The sequence below is a fragment of the Amaranthus tricolor genome, chromosome 15 (genome assembly GCF_026212465.1).
Source record: "Amaranthus tricolor cultivar Red isolate AtriRed21 chromosome 15, ASM2621246v1, whole genome shotgun sequence".
In the NCBI taxonomy this organism is placed as follows: Eukaryota; Viridiplantae; Streptophyta; class Magnoliopsida; order Caryophyllales; family Amaranthaceae; genus Amaranthus; species Amaranthus tricolor.
This window is the reverse complement of record NC_080061.1, coordinates 7,879,438-7,898,437: the sequence shown is the minus strand read 5'-3', so window position 1 is coordinate 7,898,437 and position 19,000 is coordinate 7,879,438. Positions and strand designations below refer to the sequence as shown.

The 19,000-nt window shown below is 31.1% G+C and overlaps 1 protein-coding gene across 1 annotated transcript; it reads left to right on the top strand.

Moving 5' to 3' along the window:
• The first annotated feature begins 4,518 nt into the window (after positions 1-4,518).
• LOC130801836 (ribosome biogenesis protein WDR12 homolog) lies at positions 4,519-17,433 on the top strand. The gene is made up of 14 exons (XM_057665741.1): positions 4,519-4,780; positions 4,884-4,984; positions 6,369-6,475; positions 6,842-6,877; positions 6,990-7,075; positions 8,443-8,510; positions 8,625-8,735; positions 8,825-8,950; positions 12,894-13,037; positions 13,183-13,291; positions 13,394-13,530; positions 13,620-13,655; positions 14,946-15,065; positions 16,739-17,433. Exons 1-13 carry the CDS (start codon positions 4,624-4,626, stop codon positions 15,036-15,038), a joined length of 1,311 nt encoding a protein of 436 aa, XP_057521724.1. The 5' UTR covers positions 4,519-4,623; the 3' UTR covers positions 15,039-15,065; positions 16,739-17,433.
• Positions 17,434-19,000: the final 1,567 nt, after the last annotated feature.

Below are 19,000 nucleotides of genomic sequence, written 5' to 3'. Positions count from 1 at the left end.
AAAATGAGTGATTGGACCCCGGTTCAATCGCCACTTTTTGGGCGATTGAACCGGGGTCCAATCGCCCATTTTTGGGCGATTCAAATTTTTTTTTTATTTTCTTTTATTTTTTTTGGAAAAATTATAATAATAATAATAATAATAATAATAAAAATAATAACCGTAATAATAATAATAATAATAATAATAATAATAATAATAATAATAATCGTAATAATAATAATAATAATAATAATAATAATAAATAAAAAATCAATCAAAAGCTTTAAAATTACCGTTTCATTCTCTTGATCTTCCATTTTTCTTTTTTTTCTTTTTGTTTTGATTTTTCACCACTAATTGTTGAAGATTGGATCATGTTGATATATATAATAAGGAAAGCTTGAGTTTCATGGAGAATTCCAACAGCCAATTTATCAATTGATCTTTTTTTAAGCATTGTAAATGTAAATTAATTAATTGTAATCAATTCACCGCATGGGAAAACTAAAAGTCTTAATATTATTATTATTATTATTATTATTATTATTATTATTATTATTATTACGGTTATTATTATTATTATTATTATTATTATTATTATTATTATTACGGTTATTATTATTATTATTATTATGATTATTATTATTATTATTATTATTATTATTATTATTATTATAAATATTTTCCAAAAAAATAAAAAAAAAAAATTGAATCGCCAAAAATGGCCGATTGGACCCCGGTTCAATCGCCCAATTTGGGGCGATTCAATTTTTTTTTTTTTTTGGGAAAATTTAATAATAATAATAATAATAATAATAGTAATAATAATAATAATAATAATAATAATAATAATAATAATAATAATAATGATAATAATAATAATAATAATAATAATAATAATAACCGTAATAATAATAATAATAATAATAATAATAATAATAATAATAATAATAATAATAATAATAATAATCTTAATGGCATTTTTGAAAATTTTAGAACTTCAGGGACAAAAAAGTAATTTTAAGGAGAGTGGCGAAAAAATAAAAAAGGGTGGCGAACTATAATAACACCCATAAACCCAATAAAATAAAGAACTAAAGATGATTGAGTCTAATCCAACCGCCAATAAACCCAGCAAAAGTATAATTATTTTAAAGAATTAAATACTTCCTCCGTTTCATAATATTCGCTACATTTTTTATTTTTGGCAGTTTCATATTACTTGCTATATTTCTATTTTTAGTAATAAAACAATCATTTAAAGTTCTACCTACCCCTATTTTTATCCTACTCTATACTCTATACTTTATAATAAAATACTATATTATGCTCTATAAAGTAACCTAACAACCTATTTTTCTTTTTTTTTTTTTAATTAACAATAATAAAATATTATACTCTATAAAGTAAACAATCAGCTACAGTGTAGGTCAATCATTTTTTTTAATTCTCATGCCCATGCAAATGTAGCGACTGAAACGGAACGGAGGAAGTATCAACTAATATTACTCATTTAAGCTATTATACTAATCATTAACCAAATAGAAACCTAACTATACAGATAAACAATATTAATTAAACCTAATTTAACTCACGTGAGAAGAACCTTATCAAATTTTTGAATGATAAAATCACAACCTGATAATCTTCATCTCATATCTCACCAAAATCAACGTTGAATTTCTCACCGAAATTGACAGAAAAATGAATCTAAAATAATTTCGAAATATAGTAACTTAAAGCAATAGCATGAGGGTTAATTAGAGTCTTCCCTACGTAAATCACACACTCGAATGCTACAACTTAAGGTGATTTGTAACATCCTCATTAGGTCCAATTTTTAAAATGGATTTTAATGATAAAACATGAACCAAATTTAATCATGGGAATGTTTACGCCACATCTATTTCTAAGAAATAAGTTTATGGCTAAATAACTATAAATAATTTTATACAATTTAACAACTAAATAATTCTTACAACAAAAAGTGAAATTTAAATTGACACTTAAATACAAAAAAAAACTAATTTTATAGGTGAACCTCATTTCACGATTCTCACGTGATCAATAACCTTCAAAAATAAGAATGCAAAAAAATAATAAATAAAAAAAACAAGGGAGAAACTCCCAGAATAAGAAAATTGAGTAATTTCAAATTCGTCCCGTAAAATAATTAAGTTTCAAAATAATTTGAAAAAACAATATATAGTTGAGTTAAAAATCAATATGTGAAAACAATATAATATCACATGAAGCAATTTATTAATTTGATATTTAATAATGACAACATATATTCTAATTTTTATTTTTTAAGGGAACGAGAACACCAGTAGTTTGAGGCTTAACCCCTGTACGACTATACCTACTTCATTAAGAGATCCTCACCTCAAATAATTCAAGACCAACAGAGTAGTATATAACGTAACCCTAGTGTGCACCCCTCTCCTACTTGGATCACAACAAATAGAAGGGAGATTAGACATCGTATAAAGTTTTAGAAACATACATGTCGGCAACTATACTAACCAAACAGGGCAACTTATCCATCACCCTTATACTTGGATCACAACAAAAATAGTAATTTCATTTTCCTCATGTTTCACTTTAAGTGAATTTATGTATTTTAATCACAAAAACTTGTATGCGACCGCCTCACGCGTGTGACCAACAAAATTTTATACCTGCCGAATTCAAGCCTTAAAACACTTATTTCAATACTTACAAAGCGATATCTAACACTTAAAACCCCTACTCCAAGTCTCAATCTTTTTTCTATAGAGGCTTAATTTAATTTTTTAGCTATCAACTTCAACCCTTAAAATACCCATCACACCACTTATAATGCCAATTTTAATTCTTAAAACCCCTAATTCAACCTTTAACTTTAAAATTTACTTACATACTTCAACTGCAAAATATCTATTTTAAAAATATCCATTTCAAGACTTAAAATGTCTATTCTAATGGTTTATTGAAGTTTGTCAAGTCAAAAACTTAAAATGCCTCCAAAATGTCCAAATCCAGTTTTAAAATGGTAGCTTCAAAATTATGGGCTGGACATGTGAGTGGCAGCACGTGTGCGATCATTTCACAGGAGATTTGCTGTATTTTAATAATTAGTCATGAGCACACAATCACGTAATCAAGAATATATAGTTTTATGATCACAATTTTTTCTAAAATGTACACATCTTGAGAATATCCAAAATTTTCTAACAAGTACATATCTCATCTAGTTTATTGATCAAACAAGCTAAAAATAATATTTGGTAAAAGAGCTTGTTGAGAGAGCTAATTGATAATAAGCGAACCCACTGCATTTTGGAAAGTGTTCAAATAGCTGGTTGCAATTTTTACGCAAATAGACAATTTTACCCTTTTATTATTCTTCTTTTACCCATCTCATAACCTAATTCTCGTAACATATTAACATGTATAACTACAATCTCCCTCATCTCTTTGCTCATATCATACCAGGTGAGCTTTATTTTGTTATAAATTTTTTTTTCTTTTATAAATTTTAATGATGGTTTTTAGCTAAGAGTGCTTTGAGTTATTGAGTACAACATAATTTTAATTAAGAATGTAATTTATAATTATACTTTTATAAGCTTATTAATATTTTGTCAATTATTAACTTAAAAATACTATAACCAAATACTATCTTATATACTTAACAATAAATTTATCATGCCCCTATATATCTTTTTACAGAAATTAAGTTTTAACTATCAGTTAAATTTTACCAAACATTTTTAACCAATTTGATAATAAAATCAGCTAATCAAATTACTTAATAAAAAATAAGCTAGCCATGAATATGGCATGACTGAAAAGTGAAATAAAAAAGAAAAAATTGTCTAGAATAATCCTACCTATTATCCATCTGTTGTGAATAATTCCTACTATTGATTATTTTTAAATAATTCAACCTTTGTATATTATTTCCTGACAACATCTCTTTTCACATTTAACCGACTACTATAGGTATCTACCACTAAAGAGGAGTAGGGTAAGACCAATGAAAAAGCATAAGGGGAAGAAGAGGTGAGTGTAACGGCTAGTAGGTACCTACAGTAGGCGGTTAAAATATGAAAATGGGTGCTGTCAACAAATAATATACAAAGGTTGAATTATTTAGAAATAATCAACAGTAAGGATTATTTATAGCAGATGAGCAATAGAGAATATTGTGGACAATTTTTCCATTTTAGGGCATGCTTGGATTAGATGTAAATATTTAAGGGGTAAAAAAGTTAAAGTAAGAAAATAAAGTTGTTAAATGAGAAATTAGTAAAATTTAATTGTTGTAGAGGTGAGAAAATGACTGCAAAGTAATGAAATATGAAGGGAGCTTTGAATTTTGTGGGATAAATATTTACCCTAGGAGATGGTATATTAATTCCATAGTAGAGAAAACGATCTTTTTTTATATTATTATTTTTATTTCATGCTCATTTTATATTTTTCACAATAATTTCATTAGTTTAATTTTATTTATCTCTTTAAATATTCATACCAAATACAAGCGTGCCCATTTTAAAAAACCTATTTGTTATTGGCCGCGTCATAAATTAAACGATATCGATAAACCCTAATAAAGCCCTACACATCGTTTCTCTCTTTTTAACTCTGGCAGCCATGGATATGGAGACAGACCAGAACGTGAAGAGAGTGCAGGTTAGGTTCGTAACTCAGTTGGATGACCAATTTAAAGTTCCTACCAACGCCATTGCCATTCCTTCAGACCTCACTCGCTTAGGTCTTTCTTCTATTGTCAATAATCTTCTCAAAGCCGGTAATTTTCTCTCCAATTCCATCTCCAATTTACTTTTGAAAGTTTCAGCAGCTTGAAATAGGTTATAGTTGGTATTTTTAACCCTAATTTGTATGTTTAACAGTTGATTCTGATTGGGAACCTGAACCATTTGATTTTCTGATTGATGGCGAGTTGGTTCGAATGTCCCTTGAAGAGTTTCTTCTTGCTAAGGGCATTTCAGCGGTGAGAATTTGATAACATTAACTTTATTAGTAGCAGAAGCTGATGGTTTAATTGGATAGTTAGCTCTTTTGATGTTGTTTTCCATTTCATGGAATGATTATAATCTGTTGGGTTAACCAAGGATTGAAATCGAAACTTTTATTTTGGTGAAAATAGTGTCCATGTTAGGATTATCGGTGACTTTTGTTACCAAGTAATCAAAACATGATTAAGGAAATTAATCATTTTAATTAGTGTAGTTAGAAGAGGCAGAAGAACCATTCTTGTGATTGGTTTGTTGGGAATCAATAGTACATTGTACTATTGACAGTGTATCTTGACATGTGAAGGGTGGAAGAGCAAGAATTCAGTCCAAATGTGAAGTGTAAGAGGCATAGGAGGCTGTGGTATAAATGAAAGCGGAAAGGCCAGGAGCCCAAGTCACTGACCAAGGCACTCGACTGGTGCTCGACCCTGCCTAGGTCGAGCAACCTGCAGTAGCTCCCTACTGACTTCTGATCTGTGTGAGCTGCTGCCTTTTGTTTGGATTTTTTGCTTGCTGCCTTTTACTACCTAATGTTAGGCCTTTTTCCTCTATAAATACACCCCTATACCCTTAGTAATACTTGCACCGAAGTCTCATCTAAGAGCAACCCTCCTTGCTTATGTAATTACTCCCTATTTAGCTCCTCTCTTCCCTTATACTAATTTTCCATTGTAATTCCTTCAAGTTATGTACTTCTCCTTTAAACACATTAATATTAATCCTAGGTTAGATGGTGAATGTAGCCCAAGATTGGTGAACCACCTTAAGTCTTTGTCTTGATTATTTTATTATTATTGTCATTTATCACATACATGCATATTTGGTTCCTACACTAAGACACAACACAAACCTTTACTTAAACCTTATTTTGTGATCCTTGAGTGAGGTTATTACCTCTCCTTTCAGTCCATAATAAGTGTTGCATTGCTTAGTTGTTGAATTCCTTATAACATTAAAGGGTATGAAAGTGGGCTCTTGTTCTTTTAAAAAGTTATAATAGAATTTCTATCCAATTTTTGTTTGTAAATGCTTTTTTGTATTCAAGGAATGGTGGGAAAGGAAGGTTAGGGAATTTGGGGGGGGGGGGGGGGGGGGTGAATATTCCTCTATTTTTCTGTATCAAATGAGGAGGGGAGGTAATGGAAGGGATGATATCCATCACATTGTGAGTGACAAACCTTTTCTATGATGGAGGGATTTGGAAGTAAAACTCATCTCTATTCCCTTTCCTTTCTCTTCCCACCCTTTTATTCTTTCTTATCCAAACACTAAGCGAGAATACATAGAAATATGAAATTATGTGGTACGGATTGCACATACAAATTTAGTTTTTTGGTCACTATTCTTCTTCTCATGCAGGAAAAAGTTGTGGAAATAGAATACATTAAGGCTATTGTCCCTCGCAAACAAGAAGAGCCATGTTTGCATGAAGACTGGGTTAGCGCCGTTGATGGCTCTGATCCCGGGTAAGATCCTTCTATTTGTTTATTTTATATTTTTCTATTGCATTGCCCTATGGTAGCTAAGAATCTCAGCCTAAGATGCTTTTGGAACTTTGATTTGTTAGATTGGATTTCTTTATTTACCATGTGACTGGATCGTGGCTTTTGTGTAAAAGCGGATAGACAAGTAAAGAAAAAAAGATTTTTGTTTTCTGTTTTTCCTGTCCCACTAGCTATAGCTGTGTTTTTGCCACTCCTAATTGATTATAATTATGGACATATTTTAATTTTTTGGTTTTCTTATTATACAAAAAAAAGATATTGTATGAGTTCCCTTGTTATATATTAGGCATAATGATTTGATTCCATATATTTCTTTTGGTTGAGCAGGTTTATTTTGACTGGATGTTATGATGGTTTCGGAAGGTACATCTTGTGAAAGCTAGAGACTATTTTATTTTTCTCTGTTCATATTGGATTCTAAGTTAGCTTGTGTGTTTTTTTTTGTTTTGATTTTTTTGGTTTTGTTTTGTAACAGAATATGGAAGGCTGCTGAGACATGTACACATATGTTACAAGGTCATAGTGGTGCCCTCACCTCTCTTTGTATCATCAATGATAAGGGTATGACCAAGGCATTTTTCTCATTTGTTTTGCACCATATATGTTTTTCTTATTGTAAAAGCTAATAGAGGTTGTGCTTATCTTTAGTTTTTGGTGGTACGAGGTATATTGAAAGCAATTGTCTATAAAACAATTCTATCGCTAGATGTGATACATTGTGGATTTAGCAAAAATCTTACTGCCTTATATCCTTGATTTTTAAGTTGATGGCTAAAGAAGATAAGTTCTTTATTTTATAGAATTTACAAAGGGAACAATAGGTTTACTCATTAGCAGGAATAATCTCACCCCTGCATTCAACTTTTTTTTAAAGGGAAAGTGGCTCTTTTGATTCATTATATTGCAATTTTACTGGTAAAAATTGGGGGTTATAGAAAAGTGCATTATTTTCTCCTTCATGTTCCTCTATTTGTCCAATTTGATATTTAATATTATTCATCAATCGCTCTTGATTTATATTTTATTCTTAATTTATAAGTTAATACATAGTCAAGTGAGATTTTGTTTGATTCGTCTTAATGTGAATTTCTATTAATATAAATTTTTTATAAAATTAATAATGCACAATAAGAGATATTTAGCTTTGAATCAGTGCATTGACAAACATGCTATCTCAAATTGGTTAAATAGTTGGATAGTTTGGAGTAAGATAAATGGTTATTTATCCTTAAGTTGAATTCAACTAATGTCATAAGATGTGAAGAAGTTTTACGCTAGTTGTCACTCTTCTCCAACAATCCTCCTCCTTTACTTCGGTTTGGATTCAGAGTCAGTAATGATGTCACAACTGACATGCACAATGGTGGTTTTATGATTGTATTTGCAATAGTTTTTAAGTGGAAGTGTTGGATGGATGCAAAAGCAAATGTTTCACTATTTAGGGTACATGAAAGCTAGTAAATTTTCAGCTTATTGGGACCTGTTACTTCTTGGGAGTCAAGTTTTAAAAATCACGTGCTACCACAGCTAAAGATAGTATAGCAAATATCATACTCACAAGGACAATTGGCACTAGTGATATAGTATGGGTGCAACTGAACTTTGTTTAAAGTATTGAGGTTGGCAAAGAATAGCAGACACTGAATCTGAATATTTAAATAAAAATGATAGCACATACTAAGGGTAGGGATTGATGAATTAATATGTATAGGGGCAAAGACAAGGTCAAAATATTGACTTGACTAAATCATCAGTGAGAAGCTCATCTAAAGCATCACCACCGCTTCTAGGCTTAGACAATATATATAGTTGATGGTCTTGGGTTTAAATGACAACAACAATGCCAATGAATTCTGCTTCGTGTAGCTTTTCAGTTTATTGAATGTATCTTTGAGAATGTCTAGTAATCTTGAGTTTTTCTATCTTAGGTTCTAATGATGACAACACCAGGCGTGTGGTCACTGCTTCAAAGGATCGAACGCTGAGGCTTTGGAAGGTGGCAAGACAATTCTACTTTGTGTTTTCTGAATTCTTGTTCTTTTTCAAAGCATCAAAAGAGAAGATGAGAGAAATTAATATCTTGCTAATTATATTCTTTTTCTTCCTTAAGTTTGACGTGCAGGGTTCCATGAATCATCCAGTTACAATTAATGCTTCTAAAGTCTTACGAGGACATAGTGCTGCCGTCGAATGCGTCTCGTGCCAGCCATATGGAAACATGGTATTTATCTTGAAATATATAAAGTGGTAACAAATATATATGATATGCGTGTATATAAGTTTTTGCTCTTGTTTGGCATGCAAACTTAGATTTGTTCAGGTTCCTGGGATTCCACTATTAATCTGTGGCAAACCAATCATTCCGAAGCTGATGGTGATATCACAACTACTAAAAAAAGAAAAACAAGTGGTGTTTTAAATGAGTCACAATCAGAGGTAATATATGTTTTCCATTTTATCATAAATTTCTGACTTGTTATAATGTTTTAGTGAAGGTTCTTTGATTGGTGCAAACATCTCTTATGCATGAAAGAAACATGTAAATTTATGAATGTGTTAGACCTGTTATCACTTTATGTTGGCTGCTGGTTTGCTTTTGTGTGTGGACTTTGGTAGGCTCTTAATTATTATGGCGTATGGTTATTACTGTATTATGCTCAAGATTAATCACACTTGTGGGGCGTTTGTGTTTCTGTAACTAGAGAGCTTGGATTCTCATGAGGGATCTTATTTTATCCTCTTTTGACTTTGTGAAAGTGACTAATGAGGACCATGTTCACAAGGCCCAACAAGTGAATATTAGGTTATTTTGGAAGAATTGTGAATTCATATACCAAAGTAGGTAGCTCTGAGTGGGAATTTTAGGGGTTTTTTGTGTCATATTCTTTTTTCTCTTTACTTTGGTCGAAATACTTGTTTTTTTGTTTCTCTGGTAAATACCCCATATCTTTGGGGACTAAGGCTTTGACATTATTGTATGTGGTTGTTTCTTGTATGTTGTCTATGTCTTAGAAATGAAAGTAGTCTTGTGTGTTGTCCATCTCATAAATACGTGGCCTATTGTATTTTTTTTCCGATCCCTCTTAATAATTTATAATATATGATACATAGACTAATTAAATAACACAAAAATAAGTATTGTTCAATAACCAAGACAATAAAAATAAAACTTGAGATGTGCGGTTCAAATCATAATGTTATACAAGTTTTATACTATTAATTTAATAGAAGTTTTGTCTTTCATACACTCATGTAACACTTTTTAGCATCTTCACAGCCTCCCAACATTTATTTTTTTGCCCGTGCTTAGTGTCGATCATCCAACGATAGATTATTTATAGTCTATTGAGTATTGGTCATCCGACTTTAAGTTTTTGCAAGGTATGCGAGTGTAATTTTTGTTAGTGTATCAATCATCTTACTATTTTTTTTGGTTAAGGTATCCCTCATTTGACTATAATTGTCATATTAGGGCATCTACTACTTGGCCACTAAGCTAAAATTTCTAGCTTCGCCCTAGATTAGATTGTAACATTTATGAGTGCCCCATCACACCCGCAATCAACATAGTAATTCAATCTCAATTTTTTTAACACCTTGAAGTCGATTCCCTATACATGTGTCTATCTCGTATTAGGACAAATTCACCAACGACAACATTCCAATACCTAAATGCGATAAAGTGATTCCTTAAACTGGGTATGAGAGGTTGCACACAACTTTATCCTTTGAAAAACAAAGTGGTTGTTATCATTCACCCTCGATTGCAAACATTTATAAAGCGTGTGCATGAGTGAAAGAGCCAATTTACTATAATCCATTATAATCGTAAATGAAAGATCTATAAATCTTTAACTCTATTGTGATCAAGGTTGGACAAAAGGTCACTATGTCTTTGAATTTCAGCTTTGCCAAGTGTGACACTTTGACGCATTATTGTTCATTTGCATTTTTTTGTGCATATACTTTTATTGTGCTAAACATAAATCTTACAAAACTAATTAAAAGTAAATAATCTTCTTTCAAAAAAAAAAGAAAATAATCTCATCATTATATGTATTTGGACTATGTTGGAGTATTGTTTTTTGTTTCCATGGTCTTCCTCTACGACGCTTAGGTGGATTTTGATCATTCGTTCAAAATTTAAGTTTTGATATTACTAAATCTAAACAATTACATAAATAAAACTACAAAAAATATTTGACGTTATATATAAAATGAAACGAATAATTTATCACTAGTATATATGCCCGTGCAATGCACGAATATGTAAATGTGTAAATACATAAAAATTAATTCTAAGTGATTTTAATTATATCGTATGATTCAAACTATTTAGTTTACAAAGATGGTAATCACGGTATCTAATAAATTCAAATTAATAACTTATCTAATATAGCTCAATCTAAGAAAATCATTTAGTTTTTCTGTTTGTAAAAATGGTAATTTACTCGATTAATTAATTTTTGGGATGGCTAAAAATGACACGTTTGTTAATTTTGCTTGCCACGTAAGCCAACATCAACCAACAGAATTATATCATCTAATGGGGCTCTATAAAGATGACATGTGGAATCTTTTAGTCTTTATATTATATTGTATGATTGGTCTTCACAAATATGATAAATAATTAAGATACTTTTAATTCAATACTTTGTAATAAATTGTAACCATATGACAATGATGATAAACTAATGGTTTTTTTTTACTAATACATTCCTAATGATAAGTAAATATATTAGAAAATATAAAAACAAATAAATGGTAGAACTCTCTTACCTACTCTAGAAGGGTCAACTCTCTTACCTCCCATCATTTTTTCTTTTTCTACTATTATTATTACTACTACTCTAGAAGGCTCCAATGAAATGGTAGAACTATTTTACCATGATCAATTAGGCCATTTGAAAATCACACAATTACTCACAATAACACTTCATCTCCTTTTCCCTAATCTAGAAGGATATATATATATATATATATATATATATATATATATATATATATATATATATATATATATATATATATATATATATATATATATATATATATATATATATATATATATATATATATATATATATATATGCTCCCTAATCAATTGGTCATTTAAAAGAAAATTTCAAATCAATTAAACTACTCGGTTTTTATGTTAGGTAAAGTTTAATAAATTAAATTAACATATATCATTTTTTAACCTTATATTAGATCCTTTCGGTTGATTGGTTTTGCATAAGTATTCAAATTATCTAATTTATAAAGATGGTAAATATACTGTAATTATTTAAGATTGTTTCATCTAAGCCAAAATCATTCAGTTTATTCCGTATATAAAAATTGTAAATCATTCTGTTTAATTATTTTTTTAGGGAGGATAAAAATGATAGGCTTATTAAATTAAATTGCCATGTAAGCCAACACCAGCCAACAAAACTCCTTCATCTGACGAGGCTATATAAGGATGACATTTAGGATTTTCAAATGTTTATATTAGATTGTATTTGGAATAATACGTGACAACATATTTTTTAAGTGTTGACCTGGTCGCGTTGCATTGATGATCAAGTTATTACGTTTTCTCGCACATTCCTTCTTTCCTTCTTTTTTTTCCTACCATAGTTGATTTGCACTTTGACCCTTTTTTCTTCGTCCTCATAACTACTTTCATCAACACCTCACCACTTTTAGGTATCACTCAACATTATGTACCACAACCATTTCCAAGTGACTTTACGGGTTTAAGAAAAGCGTCCTTTGTTGATCATGTTGTGGTTTCTAAGTTCGCCGCCATTGTCGAAAGACTCGAAACTTGATGGATCTTAGTTATCTTGCTCTTCATTTTCTTGTGCTTTGTTCTACGTGGTGAACTTTTCTTTTGGATGCACCACTTTGACTATTGACAAGGGAAAAAGGACATAATTAGAAACACATGACATTTAAAAGATATAATGGCTAATTTTTTCCATAATTTTAACCGGGACGTAATTTAAACCGGAAACGTATTTGAAAGATATATTTAAAAGATATAATGGCTAACGTTTTTCCATAATTCTATGTCAACAAGACACTTAACTTTGAGGTCAGCAATGATTAACGGTCAACTATAACCAATAAGCTATAAAACTATTTTTTTGAAATAAATTGAAAGCTAGTTCTTTAGAAAATTTTTGTTTGAAAAGGTATTTTCTTTGCAATCCATTGTCGCATGCAAAGAAATATTTAGAGTTTAGACTTTGTATTATTGTTAGCTTGATGGTTTTTGTGCATTTATGTTACTCCACGTAAATTTGCTCTTCAATGTTCCCCTGAGAATAGATGATGCACATATTGAAAGTTGCAATGGAATGCCCATTTCATTTTAAAGAATTGATTTCAGGGTGAAGCTGTATCTACGTTGGTGGGACACACTAACTGTGTTTCTTCTGTACTCTGGTCTCAAGATGAAACTATATATTCTGCTTCGTGGGACTTTTCTATCCGAACTTGGGATGTTGAAACAGGGAACGCTACATGGATCATGGTCTGACACTGCTCCTCTGCACCCGTGTTACATTTCTTAAACTTTTGCTTCTTGTCTTTTGGCACTTTTGGGTGTGCTGGGGGAGAAAAAAGGTGCTGTTTTTGTTTTGGTTTTGCTACTCACAAATGTTGATTCTCCATTACAGAACTGTGGTAAGGCTCTTAACTGCATTGATGTTGGAGGAGAGAGCTCGGCGCTAATATCAGCTGGTGCATCCGATGGCACATTAAGGATTTGGGATCCTCGTAGACCAGGTCTGTAGTGTTACTGGATCCTTTTGTCCACGTACATGCGTGTACCTTTTACTTTATGTCTTCTCCTACTGCTTTGATTTCAGCTTGAGATCTGTATTACAGGGACACTGGCTCCTTTGTATCAGTTTTCATCACATACGAATTGGATCTCTGCTTGTAAATGGCACAAGGAATCTTGGTTCCATCTAGTGTCTGCGTCATATGATGGGAAAGTAATGCTATGGGATCTGAGGACAGCGGTATCTTTGCTTTTCCTTCTGTCTAATTTTAAATTTTTTTTACCATGAATTCTAACATGGCCGGTTGAATAACTTGTGTCCTTGTGCAGTGGCCTCTATCGGTGATTGATTCACATAGTGACAAGGTAAAAAACCCTCGTATTTCTGCAATCTTCACTATCATTGTAATATCCTTAATTTTGTTAGTACTCAATTTAATTTGAAGTATGTATATTATCATTTATTATTTTTATCATGATGTTATAAATCTATATTATATTTTTAAACCAAATTTAAAATAAAGAGAAAGGATGAATGATTAAGTAAATAATTAAGAAAAAAAGAAACGAAAAATATCCATGAAACTAAACAACCAAAGGAGAGTAACTGTAAGTACAAAAAATAAAAAAAGATTTATAGTAAAAAAATTCCATTCTCCACTATTTTCTTTTTGTAACGTACACTCCACTACTTTAGTGGAAACTATAGATTAAGATTATTGTTGAACTTGCATTTTTATTGTTGAACTACTATTATTATGTAATAATATATCCATAGCTATTATAATTGTACTATATGAGGTACTTTTAGTGGATAATTAATTAACTTATTAGTAAATTCTTTTATTTAACAACTAAAATTATGAGTACTATAATTTTAGTGATCTTAATAATTTAAGTTAATGGTATTAATGAAATATTAACGGGAAACAAATAACGTTGTAACGGCGTAATATCGTTGTAACAGTGCAATAACGGGAGTTAGACGTTAAGTAACGGTCAACACAATGTTTTGATCGTGAAAATTCATGCACCGTTATATAACAGGATTTAACGTCGCGACAAATCTCAAACAAGTTACATAGCGGGCGTTACGTAACGTAACAAAGTAGTTTTATTCCCTGACTATTGGTGGTTGTGAATGTTGGTGTTCTGAGAGCGTGGATTCATTGATTTAAATTGATCATGACCAAGGTTAGGTAAAAATGACAATGAGCGTGGCACAATATTATGGATTAATAAGTTTTACTAGAGAGACAACATATAATGTTATTTGGGAGGGATTGTAATTTATTTGGAGATACTTTTGATATATTACTTATTGTACTTATTTGATGTAGTGTGCTACTCAGCTTATAGTTGCCATGTGTGTTTTGTGTTTGTTATGCGTTTGTGATCACTTTTTCTTCCATTGTGGTCCTGTGATGATCCATTATCAAATCCTTGATTATGGGTAGCAGTTATTTTCAGTTTATTATGTGGATTGAATTGTGGTATTAAGAGGTTCAAGTCAAATTCAAGAAGTCATTTTTTTTTTGTCATTTGTAATAAATGTCTAGTCTCTAGAAGTATTTCTATTATTTTAGTAAATCATGGCTGTTACAATTTTCTTATAGGCTTTAAGTTAATTGTACAAAGCTTGTTCTTTGATTTCAGGTGTTGTGTGTTGATTGGTGGAAAGGTGATAGTGTTATCAGTGGTGGAGCAGATTCAAAAATGTGTATTGCATCAGAAATTTCTGTGAAGTAAAGCAGATTGTTTACACTGTTTCCTCTGGTAAATAAATGTCACCAGTATTTAAATTTTGTTACTTTAAATGACTAGAAAATTCATGTAGAATTAACCCACCAATATAAAAGTACTTTGTTTTTTGCTTTTGGCGTGGGAGTGGCACAAAAATTATGGAGAAAAGAGAGATCGTGAAAAATGGATACGTGACGAGGAGAGAGATAGCAAGGATGAAGAAACTAAAATTCGAAAAAGGAAATGATGCAAGTAATTTACATTTTGTCTACGAAAGGAAGTGTTGCAACTTGCAAGCAATTTGTAACTTCTCAAAAAGGAAAGTGTTGCAAGAGGGGCAGGGGATATTGTTTAAGTTGATGCTTGTTTGTTCATGAAATGAGATTACTGTGAATCGTGCGTCAAGTTGGACTTTAGCAGTCAACCTTTAAGCATCTTCAACCATTAAAACACAGGCGAGAGGCGTGAATTAGAAAATATACTATGCAACTCGTGTATCCAGACAAATGCTGTCTTTCATTTTTAATGCTCTGGATCTAATAATAAGGTATATGATTCTTGTTAGGCATACCAATATTATGCAAGTGGCTTTCCACTATAAAGATTTCTGACTTTTAAGATAGGGAAAGGAAGTTGAAGACTTTGCAGTTGTTTACTTGATAGATTTATGATTGACTAACAATAGATAGAAAGGATATTGAAGACTTCCGTCTCTTCTTGGGTATCTGCTTACTTTTTGCTCTTTTACTTCAATTAGCCACAAATCAGTTAGGTGAAGATCATATCAGTGTCTAATCTGGTCATCAACCCCCTGCAAGTTACGAATTTTGGCTATCGAATTTTCGGTGAGTAGTGAGTTTATGCTATGAATTAGGTAGCAAACTAGGTAACACTAGTTCGACAACTATTCAAGAAAAAATATTCTATATTATGTTTAAGTTTGCAGTTTTGCACCAAACAATAGGCTATTCAATTGTTGTCAATATTCAATAATGGTTTTGATGTTTTTCTTACCAGCCATTTTCTTTCATTCTAGCTTTGATGCTTCGTGGTGACCGTGTTGGAATCTTGGAGAGCCAGTTGAATAAATATCATGATTATTTCGTATAATGAATTGACTAAGAAATGAAGATGGTTTGAGAATAGAGGTGTTCAAATAGACCCGATAACCCGAAACTTACCCGTTCTTGTAACAAAAACCGATTTGACCCATCTTCACAAATGATTTACAACTTAAAAGTACGTAAAAAATATGGACGCAAAACCTGCTTTCAAACCGACCCGAAACATCTAACCGGAATTCAATCCGATGATACGAATGAATACCTCTATTTGTGAACATCATAGAACATTGCGTAGTATGTTAACTTTGATGTAAGCTTTTTATTTTTCTAGGGGCTGGATTATTTCTCTATAATATTTGTATTTTAGGTCAGTTAGCATACCGAATATGCTGTGGTAGTATCTATTTGTCATTAATAATGTGCATCCTCTGAAACTAAGAAGCTTGCAGTTGCTACTTGGGATTCAAGTATCCATTGTTGTACCACAGCTATTATGATAAGTGTAGACATTAATCTCTTTACCTACAGGCTACAGGCCGCCAAATGGATTAATGGCTAGAAGTTATTGTTTATTGTACCTTAACATATCTTTTAATATATAAGACATTAATAACCATATTCTAACGTGCCATTTTATCGTAGGTGTGAAGTCAAGAAGTTCAAGTACTCCTGAAACTGTTTCTTTACATAAACACAGCAGCTCTGTTTCTGTCGGATCTGAAAATGCGAGCAAACGTGATCCCCACTGCTCACTGTTAAGAGGAAACGATTGTGGGTATGATGATTTTGCTGAAGGCTAATCACTTTCGGCTTAGTTTTGATGTCATAGGGTGCAGCTTCAATCAATACTTAAATCGTTCCTGCTGAGGTTTTGTATGCTTAGGATTTCTAGTTTTCGTTACAAAACTCATTTTTGTATGCTTCTGATTGTGAAGTAAATCTGAGGCATTGCATTGCTATAGTTTACTTATGAGTATATCTGTTCTGTTGTATGAATTTAGACTTGGAGGCTGTCGGCTAACACACTGCTCGTCAGCCTTCCAATGTCTAGGAATTAATTATCATTGTCCCATGTTCGCCTTCGTAGATCGCAGACTTTGATCATTTCAACATTCCAAATATGCAAGTTTGGTACTTGAATGCCTTTTAAATAGGGGGATGACTGAGTGACAACATAATTCTATTAGATTCAAATAAAAACAATAATTTTAAAGCCTTAATTTTAAAAGGCAAAAGCTAACGAATGTATATTTTAAATTTACTTTAACTATTAAAATGTCCCTTTCAAGGCTTAAATCTCTACTTTAAAGCTTAAAATTCCTACTCTAAGTCTTAAAGTTTCCTTCACCAAGACTCACCAATGTTAAGCTTTGAAATGGCAATTTTTAAAAATATATTTTTTTAAAAGAAATTAAATTAATTTCATAAAAAAAGAATTTAAAAATGAAATTCTTTTAATGGGCCAGAATGCTAGATTTAGGTAAATGGGTTGGGTGGGGAGGTCTCTCTTTGAAGATGTTTCTCAAGCAGAAGGACTCTTTGAACGCACTTTTCTCTATGGGTATGAGCTGCCGTTTTTCTTCCTTCCCTTGACCTTGACCATAGTTTTTTATAAATGGAATACATTGGGTATGATGATGATGATGATTGGGTGGGAGAGGTCGCATGGAAGCATCATATGGGAAATTACTGGGCTATAAATGTGAATGTAATACATGTCCTACTCATATTGTCATACATAATGCTAAATATTTCATTTGAAATAACGAGTTAATGAGATTCAGACTTGTAACCTTCTATCATATTGACTTTTAATACCATGAATAAATTATAATGGGATCGGAAAAAAAAAAAGAAATATAGAGATAAAACGAAACGACTACATTACCAACGTTGTGAGTAATTAATTCATGCTTATAATCCTATTTATAATACTATAAAACAACTTCAATTTAACTAAAACTATGAGACTATAATCCCACCAATTTTTATCCACTATATTAAATTGATCACAAAGTCCTATAACAAAATAATCAACTTTAACTTTGAAACAACAATATCAACTAAATCCATAATAATTTAATAACTAACTAACTTTAACTTTGTGATTTGAGCTACTATTGTGAGAGACTATCTTTTAATAAAATGACCTAAAATAAAGTGTCTATATTCTTACAATATGTATGATATGAACTATTCAACCCATTTATAAGACGCATCTCTTGATAATACCATTCATACAACAATTTGTGTTGGTCAATTTTTTCAATAACTTCAAAACAATGTGCTATGCACAAAGTCAATAGATGATCCACCTAGGAGCTCCATTATTACAACCACCAAGTCTATGAGTAATCCTCTTACAAAGTCTTCAAATGGTCTAATAAAAAAGTAGAGTCTACAGCCTTGAAATTTTCAAGTAATATAATACTCCTTTATTTGACCCATTTAACCAACCGCCAAAATTTTGCAAAATCTCTAGACGAAGTCTTCAAATAGTCTCGCCAAAAGCATGCAACATTACACTATGTTTGGATAAAGAGAATAAAAAAAAGAAAGGGAGGAATTGAAAAAGATGAAAATTTTTTAGTTTGGATAATACAAAAAAGGAGTTTGAAGGAAAATCATGGACAATATTTGATAAAAATATAATCTCTCCAAAGGTAGAAAAATTTAAAAGGAAAATACTAATTTTCCTTTCTTCTCCCTCCTATTTCCTTCTAATTAAATAAGATGCACTCTCTCTCTTAACCAGGCCCGACTCCATTGCAAGAGCACCCTAAGCTATTGCTCAGGGCTTAATTTTTAGAGGGCCCTATAAATTAAATCAGTTTGTGAATGTCTAATGTAAGTGAATCATGGAGTGTGTGTTTTACATTAGAATATACTTTCCTTATACAAAAA

Bases quoted from the DNA above. Each gene is read 5' to 3' on its own strand.
- LOC130801836 (XM_057665741.1), top strand. From the start codon at position 4,624: ATGGATATGGAGACAGACCAGAACGTGAAGAGAGTGCAGGTTAGGTTC. The intron at 6,878-6,989 runs GTACATCTTGTG...GTTTTGTAACAG, and splicing joins TGTTATGATGGTTTCGGAAG to AATATGGAAGGCTGCTGAGA. The intron at 8,951-12,893 runs GTAATATATGTT...AATTGATTTCAG, and splicing joins TAAATGAGTCACAATCAGAG to GGTGAAGCTGTATCTACGTT.